This window comes from Ilyonectria robusta, assembly GCF_021365365.1.
Source record: "Ilyonectria robusta strain PMI_751 chromosome Unknown BGZ61scaffold_2, whole genome shotgun sequence".
NCBI lineage: Eukaryota > Fungi > Ascomycota > Sordariomycetes > Hypocreales > Nectriaceae > Ilyonectria > Ilyonectria robusta.
The window spans coordinates 3,444,575-3,460,392 of NW_025764436.1; the positions used below are offsets into that span (position 1 = coordinate 3,444,575).

The following is a 15,818-nucleotide window of genomic DNA, read 5'->3' on the forward strand; positions in this document are numbered from 1 at the left end:
CAACCTCTCCTTCGACGACCCCTTCCGCCAACGCCACCACCCCGACCCTCACGATGGCGACTCTCGCGACCGCTTCTCGCCTGTGCCTGCGCTCGGCAGCCAAGCCGGCCGTGCCCGCCGTGCGCGCCCTCAGCACCACCGCCATGCGCCCCGACAGCGCGACGGCCTCGGGATACTCGAGCCCCTTCAAGGGCGAGTCCAAGGGCTCCCAGATCCCCAACTTCGGCGCCTACGTCTCCAAGAACGGCGAGAACAAGAACAAGCTGTACTCGTACTTTATGGTTGGAGCCCTCGGTGCCGTCAGTGCCGCTGGTGCCAAGAGCACTGTGCAAGGTGGGTGGCTTCGGTTCTTGCGGATACGTTGCCATTGAGCTTCAATTGGTCCTTCCAGGAGCTGGCAATGCATCTAGCCTGGTCAATTGATGGTGCTGACGTCGGAATCACAGAGTTCTTGGTCAACATGTCGGCCTCTGCCGATGTTCTGGCCATGGCCAAGGTTGAGGTGGATCTCACCTCCATTCCCGAGGGCAAGAACGTGAGTTGGCGTGTACTAGGCAAGCTATCAAGACAACATCATTAAATATCCGCAGGTCGTCATCAAGTGGCGAGGAAAGCCCGTCTTTATCCGACACCGAACCCAGGAGGAGATCGACTCCGCGAACAAGGTCAACATCAGCACTCTACGAGACCAGGAACAGGATGCCGACCGTGTCAAGAAGCCCGAGTGGCTTGTCATGCTGGGTACGTAACTCAACCATCTAAGCCGATTGCTGCACTCGTTTCTGTGCAGAGGTAGGATTTTGGAATCGAGGCACTTGATGCTAACATTCGCTCCTCAGGTGTCTGCACCCATCTGGGTTGTGTCCCCATTGGTGAGGCCGGTGACTTCGGTGGCTGGTTCTGCCCCTGCCACGGTTCTCACTACGACATCTCCGGCCGTATAAGAAAGGGACCCGCCCCTCTCAACCTCGAGATCCCCGAGTACGAGTTCCCCGAGGAGGGCAAGCTGGTCGTCGGTTAAGATGGAACGGGGTGTAAGAATAAGGGGGGGAGGATTTCTTGCGATGGAGGAGCATAGACTGGCGGGGAGAATTACAACATGCCCCGGTGCGCGCACCTACTGTTTCTTAGACGTGGCCTCGGTCCCCTTGTATAAAAATAAAACGTCCTAGGGAAATTCAGTCGACGGGCTCAAGGGGTGGCGAGCGGGATGGAGTGTTCGAGGCCAATCCTGCGTGTGGGGGTTGAATAATTGATATTTATTGCGTTGGCACGCTATGCATATTGTTCAACACGTCTGCGTTGCTGTTCCTGTGCAGTCGTTCCATCAAGATCCTTGTCCACTAGGATCCTTGTCCACCAGGACTTACTCTCTGTTATTTCAGACGATATGCACATTGCAGTGACCTGGCTTTGGATCAATAAGAACATATATGAAGAGAAGCCAATCGGAGTCTGTTCACTTGATATGCAGGTTACGACCTTCTCTCGGGCATTGAGAGATGAACAACACACCTGACCTCTCCGATAGTAGATGGGCGAATCTCTAGGGATGCTTCTCGCAGCGGACACGTTTCTCACAATAATCGATGAAGGTGATGGATATACTGGAAAAATCATGGACGCAGGAATTAGTCTAGTTGCAATGAATGTTGGTTCTCATTATCTCAGCTAAAGGCCGAGTGCTTGTGTGCGGTGGCATTATATGTGCAGTCATGCCTAGGAACATCACGCCGGGGTACATGAGAGAAGAGACAATGCAGAGATGCACAGACAGGTTGCCAGCTTTTTAAATTCTATACCTGACTGTCCCATTTCATTATATTTCATCAGTGGCCGTGTCCGTCGTCCTGCTGCACCTCGGGATCCAACTTGATCAGGGTATCAATACGCATGATGCTGATGCAAGCCTCGACGGCACTCTTGAGCTGTCGGATCTTGCTCATGCTGGGCTCTAGCACACCAATCTTCACCTCGTCGACAACCCTGCCGCGAGTGAGATCCAGACCGTAGTTCTTGTAGCCCTTCTTCTTGGCAATGGTCTTCTCGTCTTCACTTGCGTCACCCTCCTGGATGCGTTGCGACAGTGCGTGCCTTGATCGCAGCTGGGCAACAAGCTCTGCGGAGTCCTTGGCGGCGTTGACAGCCAGAGTCTTGGGAATGACGAGGAGCGACTGGGCGAACTCGCCAATGGCAAGCTGCTCTCGGGATCCGACAGTGCCGGCAAACTCCTCGAGGTAGATGTGAAGGGCAGTCTCCACAGCACCGCCACCGGGGACGATGCTGCCACTCTCCAGGGTTCGCTTGACCGCGCAGAGCGAATCGTGCACCGAACGCTCCATCTCATCGAGAGTGTAGTCGTTGGGGCCACGGAGGATGCAGGAGGCGGAGGAGAAGGCCTTGGTTCCCTTGACGAGAATGCACTCATCGTCAGAAATACGCTCCTGGACAACCTCCTCGGCATAACCCAGGTACGAGGGGTCGAACTTCTCGTCACCGTTGAGGTCGGACAAGGTGCTCAGCAAAGTAGCACCGGTCGCCCGGGCAATTCGTCGTAGATCCTCCTTCTTACATCTCCTGACAGCCATAGCACCCTTCTCGACAAACATCTTCAGCACCAGGTCATCGATACCCTTAGTGGTAAGGACAACGTTGGCACCAGCCTTGAGGATCATCTCCACCCGGTCTTGGACCATGCCAGACTCACGCGCTCGGATCTGCTCGAGCTGTTGAGGATCGTCGACGAGGATCTGAACACCCAGCTTCATGCGCTCCTTCATCAGGTTCATATCCAGAACAGCGATCTTGGCATCCTGGATCCGAGTAGGCATCGCCTGGGAGGCGACAGTGCAATTCAAAGCATAGCCCTTGACCAGGACGGACTCCAGAACACTCTTTCCGTGGGCCTTGAGGATGTTGACGGCCTTGACAGGGTATTTCACCTCGTTGCGGTTGTTGGTAGACTTGACAGCGTGCATGGCATCAACGACCATGTTGGAGAAGAATTCAGAGTCAGCGCCAATGATCTTGCTAGACATGGAGGTCTTGGCGATGTTGATGAGGGATTCTCGGCCGAGGTTTTCCACCTTGATGCTAACGTTCTCGTTGAGGTACTTGACGGCTTCTCGGAGGGCAAGTCGGTAGCCAGTAATGATGGTGGTGGGGTGTATCCGGTTCCTCATCAACTCGTTGCCTCGTCGCAACAGCTCAGCGGCGATCAGGACGACGGAGGTGGTACCGTCACCGACCTCCTTATCCTGCTGGTGGGCCAGGTCGACGAGAATCTTGCCGGCGGGGTGCTCGACATCGAGAAGGCTGAGGATGGTAGCACCATCGTTGGTGACGGTGACATCCTAGGTTGGCTATGTGAGAAGGAGAGACAGCACGGTGTCGGGGGATAGCCTACACCAATATCGTCCACCATCATCTTGTCGAGGCCGCTGGGACCAAAGGAACTCTTGACGACGTTTGCGATCGCTTGGGTAGCCATGACTGTGGCACGAATCGGTCAGCACATGTTTCCATGTTGTCAACTTCCAGCTGGTTCATCACCGCCGCCATCATGAACCCCCCCACATTCCCCCCCTAACACACTTGGACGTACCATTTTGGTCGCGGATATCTGAGCCAGAGATCTTCTGGCCACCCAGGAAAAGGGTGCCGTTTCGGGGCTGCTCGAACATGGAGGCCATGGCTGCAGCTATTCGGGGCGTTGACGGGGGATGGCGGCTTCGTCAACGTTGGAGAGGTGGAGCGGGATAGCGAAGCGTCAGGAAATTCTGCCTGGCTCTAGAAGCTGTGAAGCTCCTGTGCAGGTGTGGGCGTGCCCCTCGACTTTTTTGTCGGAGGGGGGCGTTGTTCCGGCGCCGGGGCCTTTCTCCTTCCATGTGTGTCCCTGGCTGAAGGGCACGGGCCTTGTTAACACGCCCCAGGAACAGGGAGGAAGGAAAGCCCCCAAAATTGCCCCGCCATTGGCTGGTGTCAGAATTGGGCCTGGAATTTCAGCGGCTGCCCCTCCGATACACACTCCCTCCAAGTTCACTGCGGGGCAGAGCACAGAGTCACTGCCCGATTCCGCCTCGACTCATATCTTTCACCCCTCCCCCTCCACGACAACTTGACTCCTCCCTCTTCCTTCTTCGTGATCTTTGTGACGCGAACTCTTCTTCCGCCTTCCGCCTCGGTTGCGATTTCTTTCGATTCTCTTCCTCTTTTAGCCAAACACTACGCGATATCCCAACACAATGTCCGAGGCAGCCCCCGCCGAGCCCTCCAAGAGCGCCCTGAAGAAGGCCGAGAAGCAGGCGCGCCTCGCCGCTGAGAAGGCTGCAAAGGCCGCCAAGCAGGCCAGCCTTCCCGTCGTTGGTGGCAAGAAGACCGACGACATCATCGGCATCACCGTTTCCAAGGCCGAAAACTTCCCACAATGGTACCAGGAGGTCGTCCTCAAGGCCGAGATGGTCGAGTACTACCAGGAAATCTCCGGCTTCTTCATTCTTCGTCCCATCTCCATGCACATCTGGAACGAGATTCGCAAATGGTTCCAGGCCAACATCGAGGCCATGGGTGTTGAGGAGACCAACTTCCCCATGTTCCTGTCTGCCAAGTCTCTCGAGAAGGAGAAGGACCACGTCGAAGGCTTCGCCCCCGAGCTTGCTTGGGTGACCAAGGCGTAAGCACCACACATGTTGACCAACAAGCCACTTCCGCTAACATGCTTGCAGCGGTGACAAGGACCTCGAGGTTCCCGTCGCGGTTCGTCCTACCTCGGAAGCCGTCATGTACCCCTACTACAGCAAGTGGATCCGCAGCCACCGAGATCTTCCCTTCCGCCTCAACCAGTGGAACTCCGTCGTGCGCTGGGAGGCCAAGCAAACCACCCCTTTCCTCCGAACCCGAGAGTTCCTTTGGCAGGAGGGCCACACTGCTCACTTGACCGAGGAGCTTGCTGGCAAGGAGGTGTTGGAGATTCTCGAGCTCTATGCTGGCGTCTACGAGCAGCTGCTCGCCGTCCCCGTTGTTCGCGGCCGAAAGACCGAGAATGAGAAGTTCGCTGGTGGATACTACACCACCACTGTCGAAGGCTATATCCCATCCAACGGCCGTGGTATTCAGGGTGCCACCTCTCACGCCCTTGGCCAGAACTTCAGCAAGATGTTCGACATCACCGTCGAGGACCCTGCCAACAAGGGCTCTCACATCCACGTCTGGCAAAACTCGTGGGGTCTTTCTACCCGTGTCATCGGTGTCATGGTCATGATCCACGGTGACGACAAGGGTCTGGTGCTCCCTCCCCGTGTCGCCAAGATCCAGAGCGTCATCATCCCTGTCGGCATCAACAAGAACACCACCCCTGAGGACCGCAAGAAGCACGAGGACCAGGTCGATGCGATCCGATCCACCCTTAAGATGGCCGGCGTCCGTGCCGAGTCTGACTGGCGAGAGGGCTACACTCCCGCCTGGAAATTCAACGACTGGGAGCTCAGGGGTGTTCCTCTGCGACTCGAGTTCGGCCCCAAGGATGCTGCCAAGGAGGTTGTCAGCTTTGCCCGACGTGATACTGGTGAGAAGGGCATCATTCCCCTGGCGGATATCGCGACCAAGATCCCCGAGCTTCTCGAGACGATCCAGAAGGACATGTACACCAAGGCCGAGATTGCCTTCCGAGAGCACCGCATTCAGATTACCAAGTGGGAGGAGGTTCTCCCTGCCCTTGACAACAAGAACGTCGTCCTCATCCCCTTCTGCGGAGAGCCCAAGTGTGAGGAGCGCATCAAGGAGTTGACCACCCGAACCGATGATCAGCCCGATGTCGCCGAGAACCAAAAGGCTGCCACCATGGGCATGAAGAGTCTCTGCGTTCCCTTCGAGCAGCCCGAGGGCATTGTCGTTGGCGAGACCAAGTGCCTCAGCCCAGAGTGCGAGCGTAACGCGGACAAGTGGACCATGTTTGGACGAAGCTACTAGAGGGCGTGAAAGGTGATTTTCGGCGAGGAGCGAGAGGAGTTAGCCAGGCATGTTTACGATACTCCTGTGTGATTGATTACGGCCTGATATGACTATGACAAGGAAATGGGGCGGTGGGCGGTATCTGGGCAAGGAAATAAAAACGATATTAGATCCAAGAGACGAAAATAAAACTCTTCATGTTCTATATCTAATTGATTTCGTTGACTTGAATGTCGATTTATGTTCTCGTTCTAACACCACGCATACTTTTCGCTGGCGACCCACTCAACGTCGTCAACAGAGCCATTGCCAAACCACTGCAAACTAGGGAGATTGTCGTAATCTCTAATCTTGAACTGGGCTCCAAGTTCCTCAATCCCCTCTGCCACCCTCTTCACCCGCTCGCCAGGGTTCCAAATCTCAGCCTTAGCACACTTCCACTCTGGAGCCTCCTTTTGTGCGACGCTAACAATTGCCTGGATACCCTTGGCCAGCTCCTCATCTGAGATATCCTCGTTCTCGATCACGAAGCGCAGGAAATACAATGTGTTCTTCTCTGGCTTGGCGAGGCCGCCGTAGAAGGCACGGGACCAAATGGCCCAGACTCGAGAGTCGGGGGCGTTGGCTGGCGTGTAGATGGCACCGCGGATGGATGGTGTGCGAGAGAATATGTACTTGCACATGTAGTCCTCGCGGATGAGGTGCCATTGCAGGGTATCCAAGTCGGGGACGATGACGGCGCGTACCTTGGAGGAGGGTTTGGAGATTTTGTTGCGCAGTAGTTGTTCGTCCTTGGCGGCGAGGGAGGGGAGATCCTCGAAGTTGATGAGCTTCAGGTTCCCGTCCGGCACAATTGAGGCCTTAGTTATCGGGAACTCAAGGTACGCGCTCTGAAATGGTTTCCATCCAATGGAGCTGTAGAAATCCTTGCCAATATCTGACCACAGGACTGAGAGGGCCGCATCCCCCTCTTTCTTCTCCTGTACGGCGCGGAGTTGTTCAGCGAAGAGTTCCATCATCTTGCGCGCGTATCCCTTTTTTCGACACTCGGTAAAGGTATAGACACTCGCAACACCATAAGAAGTAACCTCTCTTACGGCGCCATCCTTGTTGGCTACAAGGGCCCGCTTCCTATAAGCCTCGAAGCTGGAGAGGATAGGACGGCTGTCGGGGGCTAGACTCCCGTCTGTGAGCATCCAGGGTGTCAAACCTCCATTACGAGCGAGGGGAGCCTCGAGAAGGGCCACCTCGCGATCGACGTAGTCTTGGATGGGGACAGCGGCGCCCCAATGCGAGTGGGTGGCTCGCCATATGCGACGCTGCTCATACTCAGTGGGGACGGTGAGGATGATGGTGGGGGAGGATACGGGGGGGAGGTTCTCGTGGGAGGCCATGATGATGGGAGGTACGAGAGTGTGCAGTTGGAAGTTGGAAGGGTGAGGTTGGAGGTTTAGGTTGAGCGATAGCTTCAGATGTATCTATATATATGTAGGTATCTATATCAATTACGCTGTTCGCTGGTAGTAGACCCTCCGAAGTCCATGGAAGCCGATGTCAAAACCCACTGTCCCGCCCTTCCCATGATGAGTACCCCGCCCCCACCATGCCCGAGCGAGCTACCCTACACATTTGAGTCACCGTAACAAGGTGGAGGAAATGGATGGTAGAGTAAGGAGGTTAGATACGGCCGATTTATCAGGAGCTATATCATGATAAATATGACCGATGGGGAGGTAAAGGGCTACGGAGTGGGGTGAGACGACAAATTAGCTCATGGTGCAGTTGCGATGAGTCTTCGTTCACGACTCATCCGGCGACGCATCCTTCGCCGCGTCCTAATTCGGAAAACCTGGAATTAAATGAGGTGACCTACACACTCACACGACTCCTCCCTTCCCTTGGATGTAACGAGGAATTCTAGCGCATTTTCTTTACTCTCCTAAAGTGTTAGGGATAAAAAAAGCCTTTGTTGTTGGTCGGGTTGAATAATGGAGGAGGTCCGGTCGGTCCACATGGTGAAGTGGTGAAGAGGGGCAGACCATGGACAGCTCCCATGCTGCAAAAACCTCCAAGCCGTCGACTCCAACCACCAACCACCAACTCCCAAACCTACCACAATGGCATTGCCGCTTCCCACGGGGCTGGTCCCCTCCGAAGTCTCCTTCCTGAGCGAAATGGAACTCGTCACCGTCGTCCCCCGCCAGCGGCTCGAGGGCATTGATCTCCTCTCGGTGAGCGCGTCCCAGCGCGTCGTCCCATCTTGCAATGGCACGCCTTCTAACACGCTGGACAGGGCTCGACGCCGACCCTCCGCCCGCCGCATCGCGCCAACCTGCCTCTGTGGCTGGCGCTGCTCCTGAAGAAACAGCGCAGGGCGAATATTGTGCCGCCGCCGTGGCTGTACCCCGAGTCCCTCCGCAACGTCATCTTCCACGAGACTAAGGTCGATCCCAACCGCTGGGCTCCGCCGCCGCCGCCGCCCGTTCGAGCCGACAGCCTAGGAAACGCGCGCAGACTGAACACGTTAGAGGATGGCGATGTTGTGCTGTCGCCGCCCTTCTTGCCCTCTTGCACCTCGGACGCGCCGTCGGGTGCCCTCCCGTTCCACTGGTTCGAGGTCGCAGAGATGCTGCTAGCCCATGCCGCAGACGATATCCCTACATCTTCCGAGGTCAGGTCGCTGCTCCGCGATCTGCAGGAGGTGAGAGCGGCCAAGATGCGGGCAAGTACGGCCGAGCTGGAGAATGGTGTGGACAGTGTCATGAGCTTGCGGGGTGTCGGCGCAATGGAGCTCTCCGAGAGCAGAGGCTTCGTCATTGGCGTTCTTGAGGGTCTCAGGAAGGTTGGCGCAAGTACTGAAGCCTCCCGACGTGAGGAGGAAGCCAGTAAGAGAGCCGGCGGCGAGGACGACGACGGAAGCGACGAAGACATGGGCTTGTGAGAGGGAGCTTGATGAACGGTACAGGCGCGTCTACGAAGTACACTGGCCGTTGACCAAAGTCGAACATTCACGCTTATAATCGAGAGGGTCTTAATAATTAATTCTGGGAGTAAGTTGAAGACTTTTCTATTATTCTATTTCACGCATGACGTCTGACATAAAAAAGCGAACTCGAAACGAGCAGTTGAACACTGATTTCAAAACAAAGCTACTCCTTCAAGGCCTTCATCTGAAGAAGCCTTTTCTTGGCTATGCGTACAGGGTGAGCCCGCACACTTCCGCCTTTCGGTGGACAAGGCATACCGTTTACAATCTCCACGCCTGACCTATCCGGCAATATCCCGTCACCATCCTCGTACACTTCTTCGCATGTATCATGCAGACTGTGGTCGGGGTTCTCCAACGTTAGAGCAATCTCTTCTTCCACTTGGAAGTACCAAGCCCAACTGCTATGCCACTTGGCATGACATTGATGACAGACTCCCTTACGACACCGATGGACCTTGATACAGTCCACCCCCATGATGTGATACTGCTCGTACCAGTCATAGTTGAGACGCGGCCGTAGGGCGGATCCGTATAGCCCTGTGGTTTCGCTGCTTTTCTCAGCTCACCACGCGTTTAGAGGAGGTACCGGGACTCACGCTGGAGGGCTCTTAAATCTTACCCTTTTGGCCTTGGGTTTCTGGCCATCAACTGGCTGACTGGGGGGGTTGCTCTTTGTTGACTGAGTCTTCTTCGCCTGGTTATTCTTGGTGCTCCCAGACTTCGGCGTCGCTGAGGAAGAAGGATCGACGTCATAGAAGAATCCGTCCTCCTTGGAAGCGCGACGCTTCTTGGCTTGCGGACTAGAACCATCATCGTCCTCAGACCGCTTCCTCGTGCGCTGCTGGTCACCTGAACACCCCGGGGCAGGGGAGCTGCTAGAGCTGCTACTCTCTGATTCCGGAGTGGGAGAGTTCGAATTATTTTCGGAAGCGCGACGCTTCTTGGCTTGCGGACTCGAACCCTCATCGTCTTCAGACCGCTTCCTCGTGCGCTGCTGGTCACCGGAACTTCCCGGGGCAGAGGAATCGGCAGAGGAAGTGCTAGTGCCACCACCCCCTGACTCTGGAGGGGGAGAGACCGAATTCTCCTGCTTGATTTCCGGGAGTTGGGGCTCGATGTTAGCCGTGGGCCTCCTCTTGCGGCGAGTAGCCCTAGATGGTATTCTTCCTGGAGAGAGACCGCCTGTCACACTGCCCCGAGAGTCCGTAGAACTGCCGCTGTAGGGGGCCCGAGTCGGAGAAGTATCTACAAAAGGCGAAAATTTGAGGGGGTCGGATCTATAATTTGATGGTTCATCTGGGGTACCATTCGCCACCAATGGGGGTTGATCTGAGCTGCTCTCGATGGAATCCCAGGCGCTGTCGTCGGGGAGTAATCTACTCGTTGGGACCTCAGGACGGGGGAGGTTAAGTGTTCTGATAGGAGGCAATGTGCGGCTCTTGGGACGCCGACCTTGGAAACTTCTTTCTTGGCTGTTTGGGACCGAAGATGCCGATGCCAGGGAACGACGCCGAGTGAGGGTAGGCGAAATTGGGTCGTCGGCATCTTGGTCACTGTCTGAAGAGCTGGACGAGCGGAGAACAGTGGACTCATGACGGCTTGGAGTACCCCGTGCAGAGGCAGCTGACTTGCCTGAGTTCGACTTGTCTTCGCCATTGGTATCTTCGCCATTACTGTCTTCAGACGCATTGTGTTCCGAGGCAGCTGACTTGCCCGACCCTGATCCGGATCCGTCTTTGCCATTGCCACCTTCGGGCGCGTCATATTCCGAGGCGCTGCTGGAGCTCTCACTCAACGGAGGAGCTGGGGCGGACCGGCGGCGACGACCGCTGCGATCATTGTGATCTTCCGGCTCGGGGCTCTCACTGCGCCGGAAGGTGACTTGCTTCTTCTGCTTGTTGATATTATCCAGCACCTCGCTGTAAGTCAGTTTCTCGGGTTCTTTGGCTAGCTCGTCCTTGGGCTTTCCTCGGTCGTCGAGGCCGTTCATTAGAGGGGGAGCGTTGGTGAGCCTTGATCGGGCCCGGGTTTGTCTGATAGACTGGGTGGGTGCGTTTTTGCGGCCCGGGGCACGCTTGGTCTTGACTGGTCCAGCCATGTTAAGAGGTTTTGTTGAAGTGATGGATGTGAATTGATGGGGATCAAGAGATGATAACTAGACGAGTGGCTGCGGTTGAGTAGAGTCTGGTTTATTACAGAAGAAGACAGCGATGGAACGCGATATACATGGAGCATTTATACTTCTTTCTTCACCACCGTTTGATGGTGATACTGTAGCCAGCCTTGAACTGTCCGCTGAACAATGGCCATGGCCGTTCTGAGAAGCTCAAAGCTTAACAAAGGCTCGGGCATGAACAAGCAGGAAGCTTTGTCCTGCATATTTACTTAAACAATGGCCAGTTTTACACACAGATAAAGTCCCCTGAAAACTTACAAGGCGAATGAAGAGATCTTGCATTAGTTTGTTTTCCGTCCTTTGATGATGCCAAAACATGTTCCTGATGGGTGCTATTCACGTGTGTTGTTCTCAGGAACAGAAAACGTAGGGGCCCTGTCGCATTTTGAAGACGTGTCTCCTACGGTCTGAAATTCGCTTCGGAAGAAGAAATCTCGATAGACGGATTTGTGTTCGGAGTTGACTGCTGGGATGACATCTCCGAGAGTGGACGGGTTGTCTCCGCCCGGTCTCTCCGTCCAACGGGGTGTGTTTGACCATGGACAGCGTGGTTGGCGGTCTAAATCACAAATAGGACCGGTTCACGCAAACAACCACAACCAGTGAGTTTTAAGGTAGACACTTGAATATTGAATGTATAAACCGACTCATCCACCACTGTGATATACCTATTTGTCGGTTATGACAATACGCTGTCTGCCTGCCCATGTCATCATCGCCTCCACTTAACACCCCCACACTCCAGGCACCTGGGCCTAACTTAGCGCTATTCCCGATGCAGTTTAGGACCTTTTTGGTGCGTCAACAGTCACAAGACCACTGCGCCCAAAGCGGTAGGTGAGCTACCTGATCAGCTAATCGGTACCTGCGCCAGCCGCCCATGTGAGCGAGCTCGCTCCGATCAGCGCTCAACCGTGCATCCTACACCATCAACAACATCCCCAACACCTCCGTCTGCCTGTTTCTCACCATCTCCGCCTGCACTCCGACCCTCAATTACATCCCTAGAGACCGCTGGCCCGTCACTCCCATCCACCATGAAGTTCTCCCAAGCTTCGCTCCTCGCCGCCTGCGTCCCCGCCATCTCCGCCCGCTTCCTGGAGACGGCCGAGGTCGATAACGTCATCCTCCACCCCGAGGAGACCTACCTGATCGAGACGGCTCCCGGAAAGACGCAATGGGTCACCGAGGACGAGAAGTGGGAGATGCGCCGTGTATGTCTTGTTGCATTTTGCTCGGCTCCCCAATCGCCTGCTAACACTTCCTGCAGAATGGCCAGAACTTCATGGACATCACCGCCACCCAGACCCTCGGCGCTAACGCCAAGGCCCGAGCCGCCGTTACCTTTCCCAAGAAGTGCGTCAAGCAGGACGAGGTCGTTCCTCTCGCCAAGAACCTCGACAAGAAGAACATGAGAGCCAACCTTGAGAAGTTGACTAGCTTCCACACCCGATACTACAAGTCCTCCTACGGCCTGCAGTCCTCCGACTGGGTCCTCGAGAAGGTCAACAGCATCATCAAGGAGGCTGGGGCCGACGCCACCGTCTTCGCCGAGAGCTTCCCCCATACCTGGCAGCAGCACTCTGTTATCGCCACCATCCCCGGCCAGTCCAACAAGACCGTCGTCATTGGCGCTCACCAGGACTCCATCAACCTCTTCCTGCCCTCCATTCTCTCCGCTCCCGGAGCTGACGATGATGGAAGCGGTACCGTCACCACCATGGAGGTGTTCCGTGCCCTCCTCAACTCCAAGGATGTTGTCGAAGGCAAAGCTCCCAACACCATTGAGTTCCACTGGTACAGGTAATGATGCCCATAAACCACCCAACGACGGACGTAGTCTAACCTCCAAATAGTGCCGAAGAGGGCGGTCTTCTCGGCTCGCAAGCCATCTTCCAGTCTTACGAGGCTGCAGACCGAGACGTCAAGGCCATGCTTCAGCAGGATATGACTGGCTTTGTCCAGAAGACTTTGGACGCTGGTCAGCCCGAGAGCGTCGGCGTTATCACCGATTTTGTCGACCGAGGCTTGACTGAGTTCATCAAGGTCGTTATCGACGAGGTTCGTCATCCCCCAGCTTTCATTGATTCAACAATATCTAACCTGATGCATAGTACTGCGGCATCCCCTGGGTAGAGACCAAGTGCGGTTATGCCTGCTCCGACCACGCCTCTGCTTCCAAGGCTGGCTACCCCTCTGCCTTTGTCATCGAGTCTACCTTTGAGAACTCCGACGGCCATATCCACACCAGCGATGACCTCATCAAGTACCTCTCCTTCGACCATATGCTTGAGCACGCTCGCATGACGCTCGGCCTCGTTTACGAGCTCGGCTTCTACGAGTTCGACGAGTCTAAGGAGGAGTGGACCGACCTGTAGGCAGGCATCGAAGAGTGAAAGCGCGTCTGGATTTGGTTGATTGTCGGATGAAGGCGAATGACTTTGATAGAATGGGTCGGTCGATTGGATAGACTGTGACTCTTGTTTTTGGTTCATGAGATTGCTACGAATTAAGTAGAAAGGGCATTATCCCTTCAACTCTGAATGTCCCTGTGATGTTTGTGGGTGCATGAATGGGTATCATTTTATGTGCCAGGTCTGGTCTGACTCTGAATAACCTGTCCTTTGTCTATATAATTACGAAACTCAGTATCCCCGGCGCCTCTCTAGATGCATTCCCTGATATAAAACAGTGCTTTTAACCCTCGCCCAAACGCTCGTTTCAACCTAGTTACTGGCCCTGACCGTTAGGCGGCTGGGGCGTTGTCCACGGCGACTGGCCGCTCTGGGCCTGCATCTGGGACATGAGAGCCGCAAAGAAGGCAGGGTTGACAAAGGCGCCGCCGGGAGCTCCCTGCTGGCCCTGAGCCGGCCAGCCAGGCGGCGGCGGAGGAGCGGAGGCAGAGCCGCCCGTGTGTGGGTTGGGCGCCGCCGGCTGCTGGGGCCAGCCGGGGAACTGGAAGCCGAAGTTGGGCATCGCGGGTGCCACGCCTTGGGGGGGAGCTTGGGGGCCGCCCCATTGGGCTTGGGGAGCGGGAGCTTGTTGTTGATGAGCGCTCTGGGGCGGCATGGAGTAGCCGTCGCGGGATTGTCCGAAACCTCCACGGCCTCCGCGGCCGCCGCGACCCCTTCCTCCTCGTCCTCTGCCATCTCCGCGTCGGCCTCCTCGCTGGAAGGACCGGCCGGCCGGTGGCTCGTATGTCTCGTTCGATGCCGCTCCGGTACCGTAGCCCGGCGGGCGCGCGAGCGGCTTGTAGGGGCCGTCTTCGTCGTCGTCGTAGTTCAAGCCGCCGTCGGGTCGGGCCTCTTGCCGCAGGGGGTGAGGCTCCTTGGCGCCCTTTCCATTCTTCCACTTGTCCTTCTTCTTCTGCTTGAGCGCGCGCTTGTACTCGGCCTCCTTCTCGTCGTCGGAGAACTCCATCTCGTCGTCGCCCACTTCCTCGTCGTGGAGGTTGCTGGCGTCGGAACCCTTCAGGGCCTTGAGGGGTTCGGTGAAGACGAAGCTGGCGTGCTCGGCCGGGTAGAACACCTTCGTTCCCACCTCCAGGCCGAGCTCCTTGATTTCGTCTTCGGAGGAAAACCGGACCGTGTACATGGGCTGCAGCACCTTGCCAATCGTCTCTGCGACGGCGCCAATGACGACCCGCTCGGCGGTGCAGAGCACGGAGCCACTGTCTAGAACTTGGTACTCTCCAGTAGTGTTGGCTTTGACCAGCATGATGCTTTCCACAATGTGCTCAATGAATCCCAGCTCCTCGATCTTCATCTCCGGTGTAATTGTGACGTCGGGTTTCGGGACCAACTCGTCGACGATTTCGTTCTTCGTGCGGAGCTGCGCAGAGCTGGAACCCTTACCTCCCTTGTCGCCCTCGTCGTCAGACCCTCCCTCGGCCTGCATTAGAAGTCGCGCCGTCTCCTCCACACCCAGGAGCTCGTAGCCCTCGTTGTCGGAGTCCTCGTCGGACGAGTCGGAGCTGCTGGATTCTGATGAAGATTCGTACGGCGAGGAGTCAATCTCCCACTGTGGGTTTTCTCCTTGGTCGTCCTGGAGCTCGGCGGGTGGTGGGTTGGCCTCGGGCTGTGGCGCGACGGGGTCGAGTCCTCCGAGGGCGGCTTCGAGTGCGCCAGTGAGGGAGGGTGGGCTTTCGGGTTGGTCGATGACCATTGAGTCAAGCTCAGCAGAAGGGGCTGGTTGAGGCTCGATGGGATTGGCTGCTTGGGCGGCGGCATTCTGTGTCTGTTCGATCGTCGCATTCGGAGGGGCGTCGGTCATCTCTGTGCTTCCCACCGTCGCATTCGGAGGTGCATCAACCATCTCTTGGGTGCCCTCGGCACTGGCCGCGGCAATGAGGAGATCGGCCGGGAGTGGTGGCAGAGTCTCGTTAGGCTTAGCCTGGCCCAAGCCGGGAATCTGGAAACCTGACATGTTTGTCGCGGCAGGATATTCTGTTCGTAAGAGAAACGGGTTGGATCGAGTCGACGAGGGTTATCCCCCAAGGTGGGGAGAGTTAGGAACTTGGGAGGTTTCGGTTGAGTAGGATTGATGTTATAGCGAAGATGCAATGTAAAAATGCTGGTAAGAACAGGATTCAATATACGTCGGTCCGATCTTGAGTGCTCTGGTAAAGATTTCTTGAAGAAGAAAGTTGGGCGGACGCAGTAAAAAGCGGCGGCCGCTAGAGGACCCTGCGCTTCTGGAAGAAAA

The 15,818-nt window shown here is 56.1% G+C and overlaps 8 protein-coding genes across 8 annotated transcripts; 4 read left to right on the forward strand and 4 right to left on the reverse strand.

Moving 5' to 3' along the window:
* Positions 1-53: 53 nt before the first annotated feature.
* BGZ61DRAFT_340144 (cytochrome c reductase iron-sulfur subunit) lies at positions 54-1,021 on the forward strand (the record flags this gene model as incomplete). Its single annotated transcript, XM_046239283.1, has 4 exons — positions 54-333; positions 447-535; positions 591-741; positions 840-1,021. 4 exons carry the CDS (start codon positions 54-56, stop codon positions 1,019-1,021), a joined length of 702 nt encoding a protein of 233 aa, XP_046111332.1.
* A 609-nt stretch (positions 1,022-1,630) lies between these two features.
* Positions 1,631-3,831, reverse strand: BGZ61DRAFT_442199 (chaperonin Cpn60/TCP-1 family). The gene is made up of 3 exons (XM_046244691.1): positions 3,605-3,831; positions 3,407-3,492; positions 1,631-3,353 (listed from the first exon to the last, which is right to left on the reverse strand). Exons 1-3 carry the CDS (start codon positions 3,690-3,692, stop codon positions 1,830-1,832), a joined length of 1,698 nt encoding a protein of 565 aa, XP_046111333.1. The 5' UTR covers positions 3,693-3,831; the 3' UTR covers positions 1,631-1,829.
* A 182-nt stretch (positions 3,832-4,013) lies between these two features.
* On the forward strand, positions 4,014-6,141 carry BGZ61DRAFT_502997 (uncharacterized protein). Its single transcript, XM_046251753.1, has 2 exons — positions 4,014-4,672; positions 4,725-6,141. Exons 1-2 carry the CDS (start codon positions 4,245-4,247, stop codon positions 5,965-5,967), a joined length of 1,671 nt encoding a protein of 556 aa, XP_046111334.1. The 5' UTR covers positions 4,014-4,244; the 3' UTR covers positions 5,968-6,141.
* Positions 6,142-7,428, reverse strand: BGZ61DRAFT_442201 (uncharacterized protein). The gene has a single exon (XM_046244692.1). The coding sequence runs from the start codon at positions 7,341-7,343 to the stop codon at positions 6,201-6,203; it is 1,143 nt and encodes a 380-aa protein (XP_046111335.1). The 5' UTR covers positions 7,344-7,428; the 3' UTR covers positions 6,142-6,200.
* Positions 7,429-8,066: 638 nt separating this feature from the next.
* Positions 8,067-8,890, forward strand: BGZ61DRAFT_490175 (uncharacterized protein; the record flags this gene model as incomplete). The annotated part of the gene is made up of 2 exons (XM_046250303.1): positions 8,067-8,180; positions 8,243-8,890. The coding sequence occupies 2 exons, from the start codon at positions 8,067-8,069 to the stop codon at positions 8,888-8,890; spliced, it is 762 nt and encodes a 253-aa protein (XP_046111336.1).
* A 208-nt stretch (positions 8,891-9,098) lies between these two features.
* BGZ61DRAFT_472864 (uncharacterized protein) lies at positions 9,099-11,036 on the reverse strand (the record flags this gene model as incomplete). Its single annotated transcript, XM_046248386.1, has 2 exons — positions 9,099-9,422; positions 9,558-11,036. The coding sequence occupies 2 exons, from the start codon at positions 11,034-11,036 to the stop codon at positions 9,099-9,101; spliced, it is 1,803 nt and encodes a 600-aa protein (XP_046111337.1).
* A 954-nt stretch (positions 11,037-11,990) lies between these two features.
* Positions 11,991-13,668, forward strand: BGZ61DRAFT_411360 (uncharacterized protein). The gene is made up of 4 exons (XM_046243262.1): positions 11,991-12,328; positions 12,385-12,917; positions 12,971-13,175; positions 13,229-13,668. The coding sequence occupies exons 1-4, from the start codon at positions 12,152-12,154 to the stop codon at positions 13,490-13,492; spliced, it is 1,179 nt and encodes a 392-aa protein (XP_046111338.1). The 5' UTR covers positions 11,991-12,151; the 3' UTR covers positions 13,493-13,668.
* Position 13,669: 1 nt separating this feature from the next.
* On the reverse strand, positions 13,670-15,782 carry BGZ61DRAFT_442206 (Gar1/Naf1 RNA binding region-domain-containing protein). Its single transcript, XM_046244693.1, has one exon. It carries the CDS (start codon positions 15,537-15,539, stop codon positions 13,845-13,847), a length of 1,695 nt encoding a protein of 564 aa, XP_046111339.1. The 5' UTR covers positions 15,540-15,782; the 3' UTR covers positions 13,670-13,844.
* Positions 15,783-15,818: the final 36 nt, after the last annotated feature.